Source organism: Globicephala melas, chromosome 15, assembly GCF_963455315.2.
Source record: "Globicephala melas chromosome 15, mGloMel1.2, whole genome shotgun sequence".
NCBI classification, from domain to species: Eukaryota; Metazoa; Chordata; class Mammalia; order Artiodactyla; family Delphinidae; genus Globicephala; species Globicephala melas.
In genome coordinates, this window is record NC_083328.1 from 35,362,075 (window position 1) to 35,382,121 (window position 20,047).

Here is a 20,047-nt window from a genome sequence, read left to right on the forward strand (position 1 = left end):
CAAACTGCTAAACAAATGAATAACAAAAATATACAAATTATTTAAATGATGTACAGGAGCCTAGAGAATGCCCACTTCATCCTCAGTCCAGCTTTATTTATTTATTTATGTTTGGATGTGCTGCACAGTTTGCGGGAATGCCCGACCAGGGATGGAACCCTGTGCCCTCCTTCAGTGGAAGCGTGGCGTCTTAACCATTGGACCATGAGGGAAGGTTCCTCCTCCTTCTAACCCCAGCATTCTTTAGAAGCAAAAAGGCTAAGTGAAAATCTCAGCACATAAAAGAATGCCTGGCACATAGAAAGTGCCCAATAAACATTTGCCCAATGTTGAATGAAAAAATGAACATTCCCAGTGCATATCTCTCCGAAAGTTTTAGGAAGCAAACATCCACAGGTAGAGATAAAGGTGGAACCAGTTTTTGGCAGCAGGTTAATGTGTCAATTTGGGAACTGCAGGTGATAAACACTAGTTTATGGCACCAAGAATACTGGTTGCAAATACACTTTGTTGATTAAGTCGATATTTATAAATGATAAAGTATGGTAAGTTAAATTGGCCATAAAGGGATCTTTCAAAGCAGGTTATACCACACTTCTAGACTATTAGAGCACTGGGTATTGAAGCACAAAATAATTACCTTAGAAAACACCAGAAGAGGATCAAGGTAAGGGGTGGACACCAACCAAAAAAAAGAAGAGAAAATTCCTCAGGAAGAGGAAGTATGGCACCAAATGAGGAAGGAAATAGAAAAGGAGTATTAAATTTCTGCTTCATTTTTCATCTTAGCAGTTAGTTAAATGTGATGGGTAGGTAAATGTGATGGGTAATACTAAGAAAAAAATATGATCAAGCAGGAATGCTTAGAGGGAAGTGAATTACAATAAATTCTAATTTTTTAGTATTCAAGTAGTATTTAGTATTCAAGTATATTAGTATTCAAGTATATTAGTATTCAAGTATTTCAAGAAAAATAAAGATGAAAACCAATGAAAGTAGGTAAATGAGGGCACTTTGAGCTCCTGGGGAAATGTCCTATATGAACATGTTAGAGAGTATTATTATTATTTTGTTCTTCAGTGGCTTCCAGAAAACCAACAATTAACTACTACCACTGAACTCTTAATGCATGAATCACTCTGATGCTTGTTAAAAGTTAGCAGTTGATCATGTAGTTTCAGCTTACTAATAAGTTGGTCTGATCATTACAGGCATCTAGTATTCCTTCTGGACCACCCTCATTATGAAGTATTTGGGTTGCCTGTTGTTCTCATAAATGAATACCCCAGTGGGGAGACCAAGAGGGTCCTCTTACAAGGTCACCTTGAGAAGTTGTTGGTCAAGTTCTGGTTGCCCTCTGAGGGAGGGAAAGGAAGCTCCCATGTTCTCTATTAAGCTTGCCTCCTGTGGAGAGAAGGCCTCCATAAGAGGGAGAATTCTTCTTTGAGAATTCGTTCTCAAATATGATTTAGGGCAGAGACTGTCAAGAATTGTTTATCTCTTATAATGAAACTATTTATGCATGAAATGTCATAATGTCTGAGATTGGCTTTAAATATTCCAAAACAACCAACTCACTCTCTCCAAGCAAAATAAAAAACAAAAAACTGGAGTCCCTCCCATCAGGAAACTTATGCAAGCCTCTTAGATAGACTCATCCACCAGAGGGCAGACAGCAGAAGCAAGAGGAACTACAATCCTGCAGCCTGTGGAACAAAAACCACATTCAGAAAGACAGACAAGATGAAAAGGCAGAGGGCTATGTACCAGATGAAGGAACAAGATAAAACCCCAGAAAAACAACTAAATGAAGTGGAGATAGGCAACATTCCAGAAAAAGAATTCAGAATAATGATAGTAAAGATGATCCAGGACCTCGGAAAAAGAATGGAGGCAAAGATCGAGAAGATGCAAGAAATGTTTAACAAAGACCTAGAAGAATTAAAGAACAAACAAACAGAGATGAACAATACAATAACTGAAATGAAAACTACACTAGAAGGAATCAATAGCAGAATAACTGAGGCAGAAGAACGGATAAGTGACCTGGAAGACAGAATGGTGGAATTCACTGCTGCAGAACAGAATAAAGAAAAAAGAATGAAAAGAAATGAAGACAGCCTAAGAGACCTCTGGGACAACATTAAACGCAGAAGCACTCACATTATAGGAGTCCCAGAAGGAGAAGAGAGAGAGAAAGGACCTGAGAAAATATTTGAAGAGATTATAGTCGAAAACTTCCCTAACATGGGAAAGGAAATAGCCACTCAAGTCCAGGAAGCGCAGAGAGTCCCACACAGGATAAATCCAAGGGGAAACATGCTGAGACACATAGTAATCAAACTGGCAAAAATTAAAGACACAGAAAAATTATTGAAAGCAGCAAGGGAAAAATGACAACATACAAGGGAACTCCCATAAGGTTAACAGCTGATTTCTCAGCAGAAACTCTACAAGCCAGAAGGCAGTAGCATGATATACTTAAAGTGATGAAAGGGAAAAACCTACAACCAAGATTACTCTACCTGGCAAGGATCTCATTCAGATTCGATGGAGAAATCAAAACCTTTAGAGACAAGCAAAAGCTAAGAGAATTCAGCACTACTAAACCAGCTCTATAACAAATGTTAAAGGAACTTTTCTAAGTGGGAAACACAAGAGAAGAAAAGGACCTACAAAAACAAACCCAAAACAATTAAGAAAATGGTCATAGTAACATACATATTGATAATTACCTTAAACATGTATGGATTAAATGCTCCAACCAAAAGACACAGGCTTGCTGAAGGCATACAAAATCAAGAGCCATATATATGCTGTCTACAAGCGACCCACTTCAGACCTAGGGGCACATACAGACTGAAAGTGAGGGGATGGAAAAAGATATTCCATGCAAATGGAAATCAAAAGAAAGCTGGAGTAGCAATACTCATATCCGATAAAATAGACTTTAAAATAAAGAATGTTACAAGAGACAAGGAAGGACACTACATAATGATCAAGACATCAATCCAAGAAGAAGATAAAACAATTATAAATATATATGCACCCAACATAGGAGCACCTCAATACATAAGGCAACTACTAACAGCTATAAAAGAGGAAATCGACAGTAACACAATAATAGTGGAGGACTTTAACACCTCACTTACACCAATGGACAGATCATCCAAAATGAAAATAAATATGGAAAAGAAGCTTTAAATGACACAATAGACCAGATAGATTTAATTGATATTTATAGGACATTCCATCCAAAAACAGCAGATTACACTTTCTTCTCAAGTGCACACGGAACATTCTCCAGGATAGATCACATCTTGGGTCATAAATCAAGCCTCAGTAAATTTAAGAAAATTGAAATCATATCAAGCCATCTTTTCTGACCACTATGCTATGAGATTAGAAATCAATTACAGGGAAAAAAACGTAAAAAATACAAACAAACACATGGAGGCTAAACAATATGTTACTAAACAACCAAGAGATCACTGAAGAAATTAAAGAGGAAATCGAAAAATACCTAGAGACAAATGACAATGAAAACACGACGATCCCAAACCTATGGGATGCAGCATAAGCAGTTCTAAGAGGGAAGTTTATAGCTATACAAGCCTACTTCAAGAAACAAGAAAAATCTCAAATAAACAATCTAAACTTACACCTAAAGGAACAAGAGAAAGAAGAACAAACAAAACCCAAAGTTAGCAGAAGGAAAGAAATCATAAAGATCAGAGCAGAAATAAATGAAATAGAAACAAAGAAAACAATAGCAAAGATCAATAAAACTAAAAGCTGGTTCTTTGAGAAGATAAACAAACTTGATAAACCATTAGCCAGACTCATCAAGAAAAAGAGGGAGAGGACTCAAATCAATAAAATTAGAAATGAAAAAGGAGAAGTTACAACAGACACAGAAATACAAAACATCCTAAGAGACTACTACAAGCAACTCTATGCCAATAAAATGGACAACCTAGAAAAAATGGACAAATTCTTAGAAAGGTATAACCTTCCACGACTGAACCAGGAACAAATAGAAACTATGAACAGACCAATCACAAGTAATGAAATTGAAACTGTGATTAAAAATCTTCCAACACACAAAAGTCCAGGACCAGATGGCTTCACAGGTGAATTCTATCAAACATTTAGAGAAGAGCTAACACCCATCCTTCTCAACTCCTCCAAAAAATTGCAGAGGAACACTCCCAAGCTCATTCTATGAAGTCACCATCACCCTGATACCAAAACCAGACAAAAATACTACAAAAAAAAGAAAATTACAAACCAATATCACTGATGAATATAGGTGCAAAAATCCTCAACAAAATACTAGCAAACAGAATCCAACAACACATTGAAAGGATCATACACCATGATCAAGTGGGATTTATCCCAGGGATGCAAGGATTCTTCAATGTATGCAAATCAATCAATGCGATACACCATATTATCAAATTGATGAATAGAAACCATATGATCAACTCAATAGATGCAAAAAAAAAAAACTGGAGGGGATAAATGACAAAAGTTAGCAAAATTGTTAAAGCCTATATAGGGGCTTGTCATTTTATTTTAAATATGTTGATAATTTCTGTAATGAGTTTTTTTTAACTAATTAATTCATTAATTTTTGGCTGCATTGTTGCTCGCAGGCTTTCTCTAGCTGCGGCGAGTGGGGGCGACTCTTTGTTGTAGTGCGCAAGCTTGTCATTGCGGTAGCTTCTCTTGTTGCGGAGCATGGGCTCTAGGCACGCTGGCTTCAGTAGTTGTGGCGCTCAGGCTTAGATGCTCCACAGCATGTGGGATTTTCCCCAACCAGGGCTTGAACCCGTGTCCCCTGCGTTGGCAGGTGGATTCTTAACCACTGCGCAACCAGGGAAGCCCCATAATGAAAGCTTTTAAATAGGCATATATAAGAACATTGTTTCTCTCCTACATATATTATCTTAAATCAGTTATTGTTCTATGTATTAGAATGATTTCTGTTACAATGAACAGAAATCCCAATCACTCTGGTTTAAACAATAAGAGGAAACATATAGATTTGTGTCGCTAAAAAGTCCTGGGCAATTCTAGGTGTCAGGTGATTCTTGATCCTACCGCTCAGTGGTGTCTCTAAAACCTGAGTATTTATCATTCTGCTCTGCCTTCTATGGTGTTAGTTTCATCCTAAGGTTCACATCTCTCCTATTTCAAGAAGACTGTCAACATCTGCTGGGTTACATATGTCATCCAGCAAGTGCTGGATCTGTTCTAGCATTTCCAACAAGACAGGCCACGTTATGCTGCAGAAACACACAGCACCAACATCCCAGTGATTTAACGCAACAAAAGTTGACTTCTTATTCCTACAGAGTCCATTATAGGTCTGGGAGACTCTCTAGAACAGATACCCCTCCACAATGTGGGGGGCTCGGCATTCCAGACTGTTCTGACTTGTGACCCCTCTCTCTGTATGTGCTTATATGACTGAGGCAGGAAAAGACAGCATTAGAGAGTCCTGCACCAAAAAATAAATGCTTAAGCTGAGAAGTGAGAGTTCTGCAGACAACCTACTGCTCAAAACTATCTCAGGATCCTGTGTAACTGCAAGGAGAAAAATGTCTAACCACTCCCTTCTTACTGTTCACTAGGATACAAGCTCCATGAGGATATGCATTTTGTCTCCTTGTCCACTACTATATCCTTAGTTTAGAAGACTACCTGGGTACATAATAGGCCCTCATTAAATTGAATGAATGAATGTAATGTCAGCAAGAAATCCGTATGTATAACTTGGGAGAAGAAACAGAGTCCCAGGGGTGTAAGGCTGAGACTGTTGGGTAAAATCTATGCAGACCAGAGCTGCAGAGCTGGCCGAGCTTAAAAAATAAGCACACTGGTATACTGGTACAGTTATCTTAAGAGAAGAAAATGAAATCCTGCTGAAAGCGGCAGACCAAAACCTCAGGTGACTTACACCATAAAGCACTGAAGCCAAGGACCAAATCAACCGAGCAAACCACCACCACGAGTGCTCAGCTCCTGGAAGGAGCTGCAACAGCCACAAATGCATCTGCTCCTTTAATGTAGTCAGTCCACCCAACATACCACTGGGGACCAGGGGAAAGGGAAGGACACGCACACTGACTGAGACCCTGCTATTTCCCAGGCCGATAGGTGCTTTTCCTTCATCAACCCCTCTAATCCCCAGAAAAACCCTGAGTTGAGTGTTATCTCTATTTCATATGGAAACTGGAGATTTAAGAGTGTTTCAGTAACCAATCAAGAAACAGGAATGTTTTACAAGCTAGAAATAGAAATAGACACAATACAATGTCATCCAGGCTGGCTGGGCAGGAACAACATACAGATCAGTCCTGCTAATCCTGCCCTCAGGCCTGACTGATGCAGCTAAGTGACAGCCAACAGACCCACTAGCTATGGGGTCTTAACAAGCCTCTGGATCTCTTATTTCCTTGTTTAACTCCTTTCCTGATTACACCTAGATGCTCTATCAGGAACACATCTGCATCACTGTTGTAGATAAAAGGTGGAGCTACAAGAAAATCCACAGCCTACAGAGATTTTCTGCAATCTATCAAATGTGTACACTAAGGCTGTTACATGATACGATGGAGAAAACAGAAGGATGACCCTTCCTGTTTAACAGTTACAATGTAAGTCAACCAACATACATGTGTATTTGTCCGTCCTTGTCTACCACTCAGCATCCTCTCCCAAATCTTTGCTTTTGGGAACTGGTCTCCTGCTCACTGGATTCCCAGAGTAACATGCCCTGTGACTCATAGGATCCTGGTGCAGTAAACACTCCAGTTCCCAGACAAATATAACCCTCTCCTTGTTCTTTTTTTGTTTGTTTGTTTTGCGGTATGCGGGCCTCTCACTGTTGTGGCCTCTCCCGTTGCGGAGCTCCGGACACGGACACGCAGGCTCAGCGGCCATGGCTCACGGTCCCGGCCGCTCCGCGGCATGTGGGATCTTCCCGGACCGGAGCACGAACCCGTGTCCCCCTGCATCGGCAGGCAGACTCTCATCCACTGCGCCACCAGGGAAGCCCTCCTTGTTCTTAATGACATACAAAAGCCAAGTTAAAATGCAAACAGATAAAAACCTGAGAAGGTGATCCTGAATTGCCATTAATTTCCATTTAGACCTTGGAAAAGTGCTCATTTTTATGGCTGTTTTATCCTATTGATATTGTGACGTAAGTAAACAGTCTAGTTTCTTTTACTCGAGAAAATTCTTCTTTACATGGCTAAAGATTCCAACCCGTTTCCATATTATCTCCTTCTTAGAGGTGTTCTCCCTTTTCCATCCACCACCAGAGAGGCATACAATAGTGATTAGTTCACCTGGGCAGATTCCCTATTGGTGAAGTAAATATGATTTCATCACAGTAAAAACTGTACTAATAGTATTCCAGAGCTGAATTTGCTAAAAAGTTAAAAAAGGAACTCAAACAATGTCCAAATTTGTGAACAGTACCCGATGATGGGACAGTTAAGAAAATCCAATTTGGTTCTTCAAAAATTTTACATTAGAATTCATTTCTGCCCATGAGATTACTGAAATTGGTAAACCTGGAAGACAATGCTATGCAATTAAACATCATATTATTGCTTTCTGTTTTGGAAGACCATGCTACAAATGTTTCTAACATGTATGTTTAAGAGTGGCTGGGGAAATCAATGCAAACCAACAATATTCACCTCTGTGACCACAGAAGAATTCATGGCTGCATCCACTATTTGAAGCTGCATTTGCTATTCTGCCAAATACAGTCCCAAAACAGCTTTTCCCTTTACTCTGAATGTTCTTAGAACACCTCTCCTGCTAAGGAAATCCCTGAAAGTTTTAGTAAAAACAGCAAGTAGTACAACTACTAACACATTCCCTGCAGACTCAACCTTGATTCCTTCTGTGAAACATGTTTATTTCCCAAAGTTTCCTGATGAAAAATTCCACTGATGAAAAATTCTTCATGCTTCATAATTTTGTATTTTTCATAACTTTAAGGTCCAGCTCCACTTGGTGAATTTCTTCAGACTGAGGACACTGAACAAGCTTCCCTTTACTGGTGGAGTTTCTGGTGTCTAAGAAGGCTTGAACGTCTGCTGAAGTTTCTCCTGCATGTGCTACAGGTATAAGGCTGCTCACCTGTGTGAGTTCTCCGGTGTTTAATAAGGTGGGAATTTTGACTGAATTTTTTTCCACATTCATGACATGTAAAGGGCTTCTCTCCAGTGTGAGTTCTTTGGTGTGTGTGTAGATTTGTATTTTGACTGAAGCTTTTCCCACACCATGAGCATTTATATGGTTTTATTCCTTGGTGTGTCGTTAAGTGCTTATTAAGATCTGAACTCCACCTAAACCTCTTATCACACTGCTGACATTTATATGGTTTCTCTTCAGTGTGAATTCTTTGGTGCTTAATAAGGTCAGAGCTAACTCTGAAGCTTTTCCCACATTCCTGGCATTTAAAAGGCTTCTCTCCTGCACGTTCTTTTTTGTGAAGATCCATAAGTTTCAGCAGCTCTTGTTTCCAGGTTGAAAGTTTCTTTTTTTTCTTCACTGGAAAATCTCGGTGCCATTTCCCCACCCTATGCATATCACCATGATTTTCTTTGCCCATTGTTTTCTGGGGGACTTTCAATCTGGCCTTTTTTGATGCTATATCTACTGGTATTTGTATTTCTAAGTCAGAAAGACATAGAGGCTGAAGATTTTCAGTGTCATTTTTGAGCTTTAGCCCTGCTGGAATAAACATAAGAAACAGCTAACTATATGACAGAGCAAGAAAGTCACAGTAATGAAGAGAAAAACTGGATGAACACTAATTTTTAAAAAAAACAGATAAGCAGAAGTGTAAAATGTTAAGCCCTTGTAAAAGTTCCTATTAAGGCACATTTCCTTTCTTCCCATGGTGTACTTACCTGTAGGCAGCTCTCCAGAATTGTCCTTGAACTCCAGGGATCTTTGAACCCACGGCTCTTCCCCCTGCTCTAGACAGGAGATCACTTTAGGTTTGGGGAGCACAAATAAGGCTGTGAAATGGAAAAACTGAGGTCAAGGATTGGTAACAACAATAGTCCACTAATTCCAGACTATTTCAGGAAGAGCAAAGGATACTTTAACAGTTTGCAACACCAGATGGTTAAATGGATAGACTCATATCTGGTATCATGTTCATAACATACTTCATTTGTGGGTGGATATGCAAAGTAGAGAGTGAGAAATAAACCTAAGCTGGACCAATGAAAAGGATATAGGGCATGGGAATCCAGTGCATGATCCCCATCTTCTGCTACCAAGAAACCCCATACTCTACTAAGGTAGGACCAAACTGCAGAGGCTGTAGGAAATATACCTGGTCCTATTAAGTCTTTAGGAAGACTCATACTGGATAAGGCCAGGTCTAGGGGAGTCAATGTGAAGGTCAGTGGGCTGGGTATCATAAACACAAGTGATTCCTGTTATACTATAGCAACTTTCAATTTAGATCTCAGGTACTAGACACTGGATCAGGAAAGATTTCTACCATTCCCATAGCTCACTGGTTCACATCCAGGTGGAGGAAACAGACCAGAATTTCTTAGTGGACTTCCTCTAAATCATATTGCCAAGTATGGAAAGTATTCATCACTCAGTCATTCAATACATATGTGCTGAGTGGCTATGGTGCACCAGACACCCTCTATGTGCTAAGGATACAGTGGTGAATAAGCCAAGCCCCCTGATCTCACAGAGCTTATCTTCTAGTGCAGAGTGAGACAATCTAACATTAATAAACAAGCAAATAAAATGTCAGGAAGTGATAAATGTTTTGAAGAAAACTAAAGCAGGGTAAGAGAACATTTAAGATTCTGCTTCTGTGAAGATATTTTAGATAAGGCTGTATGAAAAGCCTCTTTTAGAAAGTGATATCTGAGCAGAACCCTAAAATAAGAATTTTACCATGTGGCAGAAACGTGGGCCAGGCAGAGGGAAGGGGAAAGAAATGAGCACATCAAGTCCATGAAACAGCAAGATGAGCAGTATGAACAAAGAGGCCAGAGCAAGGGCACGAGTAGCAGGACATGACAGCAGGCTGGTGAGGAGGGGCCAGATTTTGGAGGGTCCTGAGAGCCTTGGTAAGGAATTTGGATTTATTCTGAACCTTACGAGAAGTTATTGCAAGGTTTTGAAGCAGAAAATGTCACGATCTGATCAAGTTTTTAAAAGACTCTGGCTGCCATGTAGAAAACAGACTGAGAGGGCAGGAGTGGTGGCAGTCGGTGCCAGTTAGAAAGTATTGAGGTGGACCTTGATAGAGATGTTGCTGGCTGAGACCAGGATGCTAACACAATAAGCTGAGACATGATCAGATTCAGGCTACACTGTGAAGGTGGAGCCAAGAGTGATGTATTAGACTTAGTGGGGTATTATGGCAAGATCAAGGTAAAGGATGACTGGATGTTTCTTGCTCTGAGCAAGTGGATGAGTGGGTATTCCTTTTACGGAGATGATAAGGGCAAGATGTAAGGGCAAGTTTGGAGGGAAGAGGAGATCAAGAATTCCAAATAGTGTAAGGAATGTGTACTTGGAAAAAGCTCCCTGGTGATCTTTTCCCTGCCTACACCATCTAGTTGAGAACCAGTCAGCTACTAGAACAGAGACTCTCTCACAGGGGTGCATTCTCAGTACGCCAACAACAGGATAGATTAGTCCACTCCTATGCTAACGGAAGGGGAGAATCTTTACCTAGAGAGATGACAGTCTCATAGTTTTCTTGCATTACATCATTGTAGAGGGCCTTCTGAGTGGGATCCAGTAACTCCCATTCTTCCTTGGAAAAATACATGGCCACTTCTTCAAATGTCAACAAGCTCTAAAGAAGAGAATGGGCTTTAGCTCAGGACTTGCCACTACAGAAGTAGCCCAACCTTCTGAGCCATCAACTGCATGGTAAGCCAGTCACTAAAGGAACTAACAGCACATGAATTTTTTTTAAGTGGGAAGGCAGAAAGGAAGTAGGCAAGGGATCAGCAAATAGCCTGGGAGGTGCCCAGTTCCTGAGGGGGATCATGTGGGTTAACACCTCTGTGCACCTGCTGGGCAGTGTGGGTCAAGGGCAGCAGGGAGAGGTAGCCCTAAGAAGCTGGCAAGCACAGCTCACCTGGGACTCAGGCAAGACGAGCTCAGGTGCCACTGTCCAGTCTTTGGCATTTGTCTGCTCAGGAAAGGCTAGGATCTGGTGAGCAGGCACCGCTGTAGAAGAGTGAGAGGAAATTTCTCTCCCTTCTGTCTTTGAACATCCTAGGCTCAGTTCTGAAATATAGAAGATCCTGATCTTTCAGTAGAAATGGAACACTTTACAAGTGTTATGTGGTACCTAGAAGTGGCTATCTCATTTTAAACAAGAATCAAGCATCTACTCGCCCCTAAGATGGGTTTCCCAGTTGACTCTCTTCAGTTTTCATGAGTGAAGTCAATAAAAGGAAGTCTTGTTTTTTTCCTTACATGACATGAATTCTCCTGAGTTGGACAAAAATTAGAGGTGTTGGAAAATGTAGTACTGAGTCCAGTGTGCCAAGTAAAGGAAATGCAAAGGAAGAAATGAGCTTGGTGAGTTCAAGAAACAGCAAGAAGGGTTTCCCTGGCAGCGCAGTGGTTAAGAATCCACCTGCCAATGCAGGGGAGACAGGTTTGAGTCCTGTTACAGGAAGATCCGACATGCCATGGAGCAACTAAGCCCACGCGCCACAACTACTGAGCCTGTGCTCTAGAGCCCGCGAGCCACAACTACTGAGCCCATGCACCACAACTACTGAAGCCCGCGGGCCTAGAGCCTGGGCTCTGCAACGAGAAGCCACAGCAATGAGAAGCCCACGCACTGCAGTGAAGAGCAGCCCCCACTCGCAGCAACTAGAGAAAGCCCGCATGCAGCAATGAAGACCCAACACAGCCAAAAACAAACAAATAAATAAATTTATATATTAAAAAAAAAGAAACAGCAAGAAGACCAGTGTGGCTAAAGAGGACTGAGCAGGGCAGGAATGGCAGGAGATGAGGGCAGGAAGGTGAGGAGGGGCCAGAATTTGGGGGGTCCTGGGTGCCTCTACAAGGAGTTTGGATTCATTCTGAATGTGTGAAAAGTCACAGTAAGGTTTTGATGCAGAGAAGTGTCCTGATATGATCCAGTTTTTAAAAGATTCTGGCTGTGCTGTGTGGAAAACAGCCTGCGGGAGGGGAGGAATGGTGGCGGGGGGTGCCAGATAGAAAGTACTGAGGTGGACCTTGTTAGAGATGCCGCTAGCTTACACCACGATGCTAAAAGCACAGCAGGCTGAGACTTGGTTGGACTCAGGCTACACGGTGAAGGTGGAGCCAAGAGGACTAGTGATGCAGTAATACTACTGGGGTTTGATTAAGATCGGTGTAAAGGATGACCAAGTTTTCTGGGCTAAAATATTGGGTGAATCGTGGTGTCCTTTGTGGAGATGGGAAAGTTAAGAGAAGAGCAATTTGGAGGGAAAGAAGGCAGGAAGGATCAAGATTTAGGATAAGGAATGATCATGTGCACTGGGAAAAAGCTCCCTGGTGTTCTGGATATACCTTTTCCCTGCCCACACCACCTAGTTGAGAACCAGTCAGCTACTAGAACAGAGACTCTCTCACAGGGGTGCATTCTCAGTACGCCAACAACAGGACAAATTACTCCACTCCTATGCAAAGGGAAGGGGAGAATCTTTACCTAGAAAGATGACAGTCTCATAGTTTTCTTGCATTACATCATTGTAGAGGGCCTTCTGAGTAGGATCCAGTAACTCCCATTCTTCTTGGGAAAAATACATGGCCACTTCTTCAAAGGTCAACAAGCTCTAGAGAAGAAAATGGGCTTTAGCTCAGTACCTGCCACTTCAAAAGCAGCCCAACCTTCTGAGCCATCAACTGCATGGTAAGCCAGTCACAAAAGGAACTAACAGCATTTGATTTTTAAAAAGTGAGAAGGCAGAAAGGAAGGAGGCAAGGGATCAACTAACAAGTGCCCAAAATCGTGGGGAACATCTGGACTAACAGCTCTGAACACCTGCTGGGGAGTGTGGGTCAAGGGCAGCAGGGAAAGGCAGCCCTAAGAAGCTGGAAAGCACAGCTCACCTGGGACTCAGACAAGATGAGCTCAGGTGCCACTGTCCAGTCTTTGGTGTTTGTCTGCTCAGGAAAGGCTAGGATCCGGTGAGCAGACACTGCTGTGAGTGAAGGAGAGCCACAGGAAATCTCTCTCGCTTCTGTTTCTGAATATCCTAGGCTCATTTCTAAAATACAGAAGACCTTGAGTTTTTCAGTATTGATGAGACACCTTTAAAAGTGTATGGTGCCCAGAAATGGCCTTCTCCTTGTTAATGAGAACCAAATATCTACCAGCCTCTAAACAGATTCGCCAGTTTTCATAAGCAAAATTAACAAAAGGAAAAACCTTTTTATTTTCCTCTCATGACACAAATTGTTCAGTTAGACAAAGCTTAAACATATTTGAAAATGACATACTCAGGGACTCCAGTATACAGTAGGAGATTTTAATCATTTATCATTTCTTTCCTGGTACACAATTTTCTTCACATTCCGCCACTGACAACCGATTTCTGATTCCAATTCCTTCTGTATTTTATGAGGACAAGGTGGGCCCAACCCTCTCCACTTTTCTAAAAAACTGAGTTCCAATCGCTTCTCAGCCTTTTGGCTAAGATCAAGTGTAAAAAACTGAGTTCCCAGTGTTATTAACAGGGTTCTGTGGTTTGGAGATTTCTGTATCTTAGGCCAACCCCCACCTTCAACCACAACTGGTCTGCTCTACCATAACCTGGGGGGCATTCTAATTGCTAACGTGGCTACATTAGTAGATCCACAGGGCAGGGTAACCAGAAAGTGCTCACGTGTTCTGGCTTAAATTACTATCGCAGCTCCCAAGAGAAGAAAAGTAACATGAAGCTCCTTACCCCTCTCACATACGGGCTCAGTTTCTTTGTGGGTATTCCTGATCAGCAGCTCTTGTAGACTCTGGTGTGTATTCCAAAATTCTTCATCCTGGGACATGCCCACTTGCTCGGCCTCTGCTGGCTTCAGCTTGAAGCCTGGGACCTCTGCTGTTTCTCCCAAGAGCACTGCCTCCTTTCCCATCTCATGGTCTGCAACCTAGAAATAATGCCCATCCTTGTTACCATGGAACTTACTTTTCGTTTGGGAGTTGGTGGGAGAGGGAGGAAAAAGCAGAGTGCAAACTGTGGGAAGAAGGAGACACTAAAGGAAATGTCACAAAGACTTAAAAGAGTACGAGACCACCAGTTTTCCACAAGAACTATACACAAAATATAAGAATATTGGCAGAAGAGGAAAAAGGGTGTGGTTACTGTCAGCCCTCCAAGACAGCAGCCCCCACCCTCTGCATCCAGCCCAGCTCAGACCACTAACAGGGCTGCACAGGCCACCTGTTCTCATGCTGCCTTGACAGATTTTCTCCCCCAACTTAGATTCTTGCCTTAGTGGTTTTCTGTCTTCTCTCTCAAAAGATAAAGGAATTGAATTTAAAAGTTGTCCTGTCAACCAGATTTTCCACATGGCCACCAGGGAAGAGTCTCACAGAGGATTGGGATGAAACGGAGAAAAATGTGGGAGGAAAGAGCCAGGGCTCTGAGCTTCCCTGATGGCGCAGTGGTTAAGAATCCGCCTGCCAATGCAGGGGACATGGATTTGAGCCCTGGTCCAGGAAGATCCCACATGCCAGACAGCAACAAAGCCTGTGTGCCACAACTACTGAGCCTGGGTTCTAGAGCCCAAGAGCTACAACTACTGAAGCCCGTGCACCTAAAGCCCGTGCTCCGCAACAAGAGACGCCACCGCAATGAGAAGCCCGCGCACCGCAACAAAGAGTAGCTCCCGCTCACCACAACTAGAGAAAGCCCACACACAGCAACGAAGACCCGATGCTGCCAAAAGTAAATTAAAAAAAAAAAGAGGGTCAGGGCTCCAACCTATCCTCAAGTAATTTTGACACAAAACGTGTGCCCTCCCGGTATTCTCAGTAGGCCTGTGAAGCTAGCTGGTATGCTGCCACCTGCCCAAGGGCATGCCCTGGATCCCCGCTCACAGCACAGCCAAGGAACAACCACTGAGGGAAGGCAGTGGAGGCCCTTGTCTACGGTACAGAGGACACTATCCCTCACGCTCTTTCTTCTCTCAGCTACTCTGTTGGGATTTCCAAATCTTTCTTTCCCTGTTTTCTTTCTACTTTTTCTCTTCCTGGGCAGTCTTCCTCTAGTTGTTTGGTTTCTCCTTCTTTCCTATCTTCACTCTTCTTTGGTCTCTAGGAATTCCTCCTTTTCTGGATCTGTCCCTTCCTCTCCAACTCCTTATTGCCTTTTGTTTGTTTCTAAGAACTTGAGGCCCATCTCCTTCGCCAAGCCAGACTAGACTCATTACCCTCAACACACCCTGGCTCCAAAGAGGGCAAAAAGCAACTCTCTCCCTAAGGCCAGGGAAGCCTCTCTCAGGATCTCTGAATCATATGCACTGACTATGGCTGTGGATCTGTGCTTTCACATTCTGCTTTACATGTCCTAAAGGGACAACAGAAGTTACCTATTTCACTTTATTTCTCAATTAATTGCCCCAATACATCCACCATCACCCTATTTCACTGTATACAACAGGAATCTTTCTTCTCACCCCATTCCTCGTTTGACCAGATTCCCTCTGCAAGTGTTCTACCAGGACCACAGCCTCCTCAATGCTCTGTAGATGGTGCTTCTTTATGCAGGTCTGGGTGTCCCTGGGCAGAATGGACAGGAACTGCTCTAGCACCACAAGTTCCAAGATCTGCTCTTTTGAATGAATCTCTGGCCTCAACCACTGACGGCATAATTCCAGAAGCTGGTCAACAGCCTCCCGGGGTCCAGCTGCTTCATGATAGAGGAAGCTCCGGAAGTGCTGGTGAGACCTCTCAGGACTGGGACTGTCCGTTTGGGGGGCATATTTCTTATGCTGACTGGAGCTCCCTGTCACAGGTCCCTTGGTCTCCCACAGAGTCCTGATCTGAGGGTTCAAGTACTCAGCCACCTTCAGATCTATGGTCATCATTCTTCTCGAGGAACAATTCTGCTCCTGTATTGGACACACCTCCAGCACTACCTCTGAAAACTGAGGCCCAGTCTGGTCTGGAACAAAATCAATAAAACGATCTTCTTCCTAAGGCATTGAGGGCAGAAAAAAGTGCATGTCAGTAAGAAAGTCACATGATCTTTACTACTTGTTACTTATTATGAGAGAAACATGAACTTTAAAAATCAACTGCCAAAAAAACCCAAATCAACTGCCAGGCCCTTGTTTCTCTCATTTTCTTTCTATTATTCAGCTGAATACAGCACAGCTTATTAAAGACAAATGCCAATAAATCACTTTGCCTTTAAAAAAATAAAAATCAGGAAAAGTTGGTGGGTGAAAAAACTAGTACCCACTGGCTCCAAGGAGTTTGGGGATTATCCAAAGATTTAACTGATGCACTTCCTATGCCATCCTCTCCGTGTAAAGGAAAGATCAGGAGAATATTCTGAGTTTCTCTTAAATTTCAACATATCGTCCTAGTCTGTCTTCAGTAAGAGGGTACAACTTCTATGACCTTTATCCTTTTGGGAAGATGGAAGCCTTCACTTCCTGGAACATTTGAGGTGCTCCTTTCCATTGTATGAAAACTGGCAGGAGAGCTGAAACAATGAGACCAGAGTAGAAGAAAAATAAATCAGAAAAATGGAGCCTTATTCTTCTCAAAAGCAACCCCCAATTAAATAACTAGTTGCTCTACATTTGTCTTGGCATTTCTTTGCAAGACATATAAAGAGCACCATGAAGAAGATGTATACCTGTGTATTTTTCCTTTCCTTTCCAAATTCACTTATGTATGTATGTATGTACGTATGGCTGTGTTGGGTCTTCGCTGCTGCGCGTGGGCTTTCTCTAGTTGCAACGACTGGGGCCACGCCGCATTGAGGAGCATAGGCTCTAGGCGCTCCGGCTTCAGTAGCTGTGGCTCGCGGGCCCCAGAGCGCAGGCTCAGCATTTGTGGCCCACGGGCTTAGCTGCTCCGCCGCACGTGGGATCCTCCTGAACGAGGGCTAGAACTGTGTCCCCTGCACTGGCAGGCTGATTCCCAACCACTGCGCCACGAGGTAAGTCCTATACCTGTATTTTTAATTTCTCGTTACTTGACCTAGGAAAAATTACAGCTGATCCTTGTTCACAAAATGTTTATCCAAATGTCAATTGGAAGAAAAAGGACAGCATGTTAGTTGGTCATGATTACATTCAGCCGCTACATTTCTCCAGGGCTCATTTAGACCTCTAAGCGAGGCTGAGGAGAGCCTCGTGAGGCTCACTTTCCCTGAGGTGATCCAGCAGAAAGGGCACCGAAATTCTGCCCAGGAAGCCACGGTGTTCACAAACGGCCGGCTCCCGACGGCTCTGAGGCGCTGGGGACACTTCCCAGGCTTTTGCATCAGAGGAAGCTGATCTGACTGAGGCTGGACCGCCCGTTTCTCCCGCAGTAACATCAGCCAGTAAAGGAAACGCCGGCGGAGGCGGGAAAGTGAACACGACCGCCCGGGCGCGCCCGTGAGCACTGTACCTGCGGGCAGTGTCCGAGCGGGCTCCCGCCGCGCGGCCCTGGGCGCCACCCGCACAAACGTTGGAGAAAGCGGCCTCACGAGCCTGACGACTGGCCTCGCCCCAAACAGTCCTGTCGCCCGGCTCGGAAACACCACCGGCCGCTGTGCAGCGGCTCCAAGCAGCGGCCGCAGTCTCTCGGAGGCTCCGGGGCCGGCGCCAAAGCGGAAGCCGCTTCTAGGTTACCTCGGACGGCTTGGCTTCGTGAAGGCCGCTCCCTCTTCCCGGGGCTCTACCACAAGTTGCCGCCGGCCCGGCCACCGCTCTAAGGAGGACAGCTCCACGCCACACGCCACTCAGGGGCGGGCCCCCGAGGCCCCGGGGTTTGGGAGCGCAGGCCGGGCACTATTTAGACCCACCTGGCCCCCCCCACCCGACCTGAAATCCTCCCTGCGCTGCTAGCTACCCGCGCTCCAACCCGAGGCAGAAGTGACGCACTTCCGGGGAGGACCCGCTCAGCCCCGGCTGGGTCCGTGAGCGCCGCCGCTCCAGGCCGACCTGGGTGACCGGCCTCCTCCCGGGTTCAGCCCTGGCGGCAAGAAAGAGTTAAGGCCACCGAGTCCCCAGGCCCGCCCAGCCTAGAGGGCCCTGCGCGCGGCTTGGCACCCTTGTGTCGCCGTCTCGCGTCCCAGCTCTGTGGGGCGCGTGCGTCCAGGTCGTTCCTGTGTCGTGTTCGGGCTGCCGGCGGAGCCTGGTGACCCAGGCCCCACCCTGAGGGTCACCGTTCCCTTCCGTGCGCTGGGCCCCCGACCTTACCGCGGCTCAGCCGGCCGTGCCCGACCTGCCGGCCAGGGCCCTGTCACAGCCTCCTACAGTACGAGGCCGTTTTGTCCCGGTCAGGATCGACGGCCCCTGAGGCGTGTGTACTCATTTCTGGGCCGTGCGTGCACACACGATTCTGTTTTTTCTTGTGAGGTAGGTTTTTACTTGTGAAATAGGTTCCTTTTATAGATCTCCTTGACAGTGAATTGAGAGATAAGGAGTGACTTGATCGAGGTCACATAATTCACCAGTGGCAGGTCCTCCAGTGGAATTTAGGGCCCCTTTGTCCTGTCTTCTGCTTTTTCCACCACAGCGTGCTCCCTGGAGCATGGGAACCTTCTTTTCATCTTGTCCTATAGTGTCTGGTAGAGTTGCCTGGGTAAGGTAGGCATTCCATAAATATTTACTGAATCATATTTATGAGAATCTGAGTATTTCGGTTGTTGGCTTCCAGTATTTCCAGTTGTCAGTGTTTTCATAGTGTCAGCCTATACTAGTCAAGGGATTATTTATTAAGTCTACTATGTGTAGCCAGTGTTATAGAGTCGATAGGACAGAGCCTTTGATTCAAGGGATCTGGCAAAAGGACTGAGGCAATTTCACAAATATCAGCAACACAAGGTAGGAAAGGGTAAGACATAATCTGAACGCCGTGGAAATTACAAGGAAATGAAAGTCGATTTGGGGGTTGGGGAAAATTATAAAAATCCTTGAGGGATTTGCCCACAGCAGGGAATGAGGCCACATTCCAGGCAGAGGGTAAGGTAAGAGCAAAGCCTTGAAAGCTTCAGAGATGAGCATGTGAGAAAATCTGTAGTACTTTTTTTTACTAAATGTAATTCGGGTACATTTAGAGAAAGAGAGTTAGAAAATAAGTTCTTGTGGATCTACTGTGGAGCGCTTGGAATAGAAGTGAAGAGATTGCATTTAATAAAGTAAATAAAGAGCATCATTTGAGGGTTTTTGAGGGAACTTCTTTCCAGGGCAGTTCATCTGGAGCTGAGTTTAAGGTGGGAACAAAAATGGAAGACCATTACAAGGTCATTATGCTATTTTTGCTTTTAGGTAGACTGGTGTTACACTCCTCTGAGGCATAGATCTTGATCCTTTTTGAGGGGGAGAAAAGGATTAAGCAGAGGTAATAATAATAATAAGCATCTGACAGGAATTCCCTGGCGGTCCAGTGATTAGGACTGTGTGCTTCCACTTCAGGGGGCACTGGTTCTGTCCGCCAGGGAACTAAGATCCTACAAGCTGCGCAGCACAGACCAAAAAAAAAAAAAAAAAGCATCTGCCTAAGTTGCTTGAATATATTTCAAAGCAGGTTCATTTTCTTAGAATCTCAGGTTGGGACTTAGTTTCTTCAAAAGTAACTACCGCTTCCACAACCTAAGTGTCCATCGACAGATGAATGGATAAAGATGTGGCACATATATATGATGGAATATTACTCAGCCATAAAAAGGAACGAAATTGATTTATTTGTAGTGAGGTGGATGGACCTAGAGTCTGTCATACAGAGTGAAGTAAGTCAGAAAGAGAAAAATAAATACTGTATGCTAACACATATATATGGAATCTAAAA

The 20,047-nt window shown here is 43.8% G+C and overlaps 1 protein-coding gene across 1 annotated transcript; it reads right to left on the reverse strand.

Moving 5' to 3' along the window:
- Positions 1-8,740: 8,740 nt before the first annotated feature.
- Positions 8,741-16,630, reverse strand: LOC132593301 (zinc finger protein 75D-like). The gene is made up of 6 exons (XM_060285287.2): positions 16,500-16,630; positions 15,712-16,230; positions 13,986-14,181; positions 12,743-12,869; positions 8,943-9,053; positions 8,741-8,760 (listed from the first exon to the last, which is right to left on the reverse strand). Exons 2-4 carry the CDS (start codon positions 16,120-16,122, stop codon positions 12,853-12,855), a joined length of 624 nt encoding a protein of 207 aa, XP_060141270.1. The 5' UTR covers positions 16,123-16,230; positions 16,500-16,630; the 3' UTR covers positions 8,741-8,760; positions 8,943-9,053; positions 12,743-12,852.
- Between the last annotated feature and the right edge of the window lie 3,417 nt (positions 16,631-20,047).

Excerpts from the sequence above, each read along its gene's own strand:
- LOC132593301 (XM_060285287.2), bottom strand. The coding sequence starts at position 16,122 with ATGATGACCATAGATCTGAAGGTGGCTGAGTACTTGAACCCTCAGATC. Across the intron at positions 14,182-15,711 it reads CTGGTCAAACGAGGAATGGG|GTTGCAGACCATGAGATGGG; the intron begins GTGAGAAGAAAG and ends CATTATTTCTAG.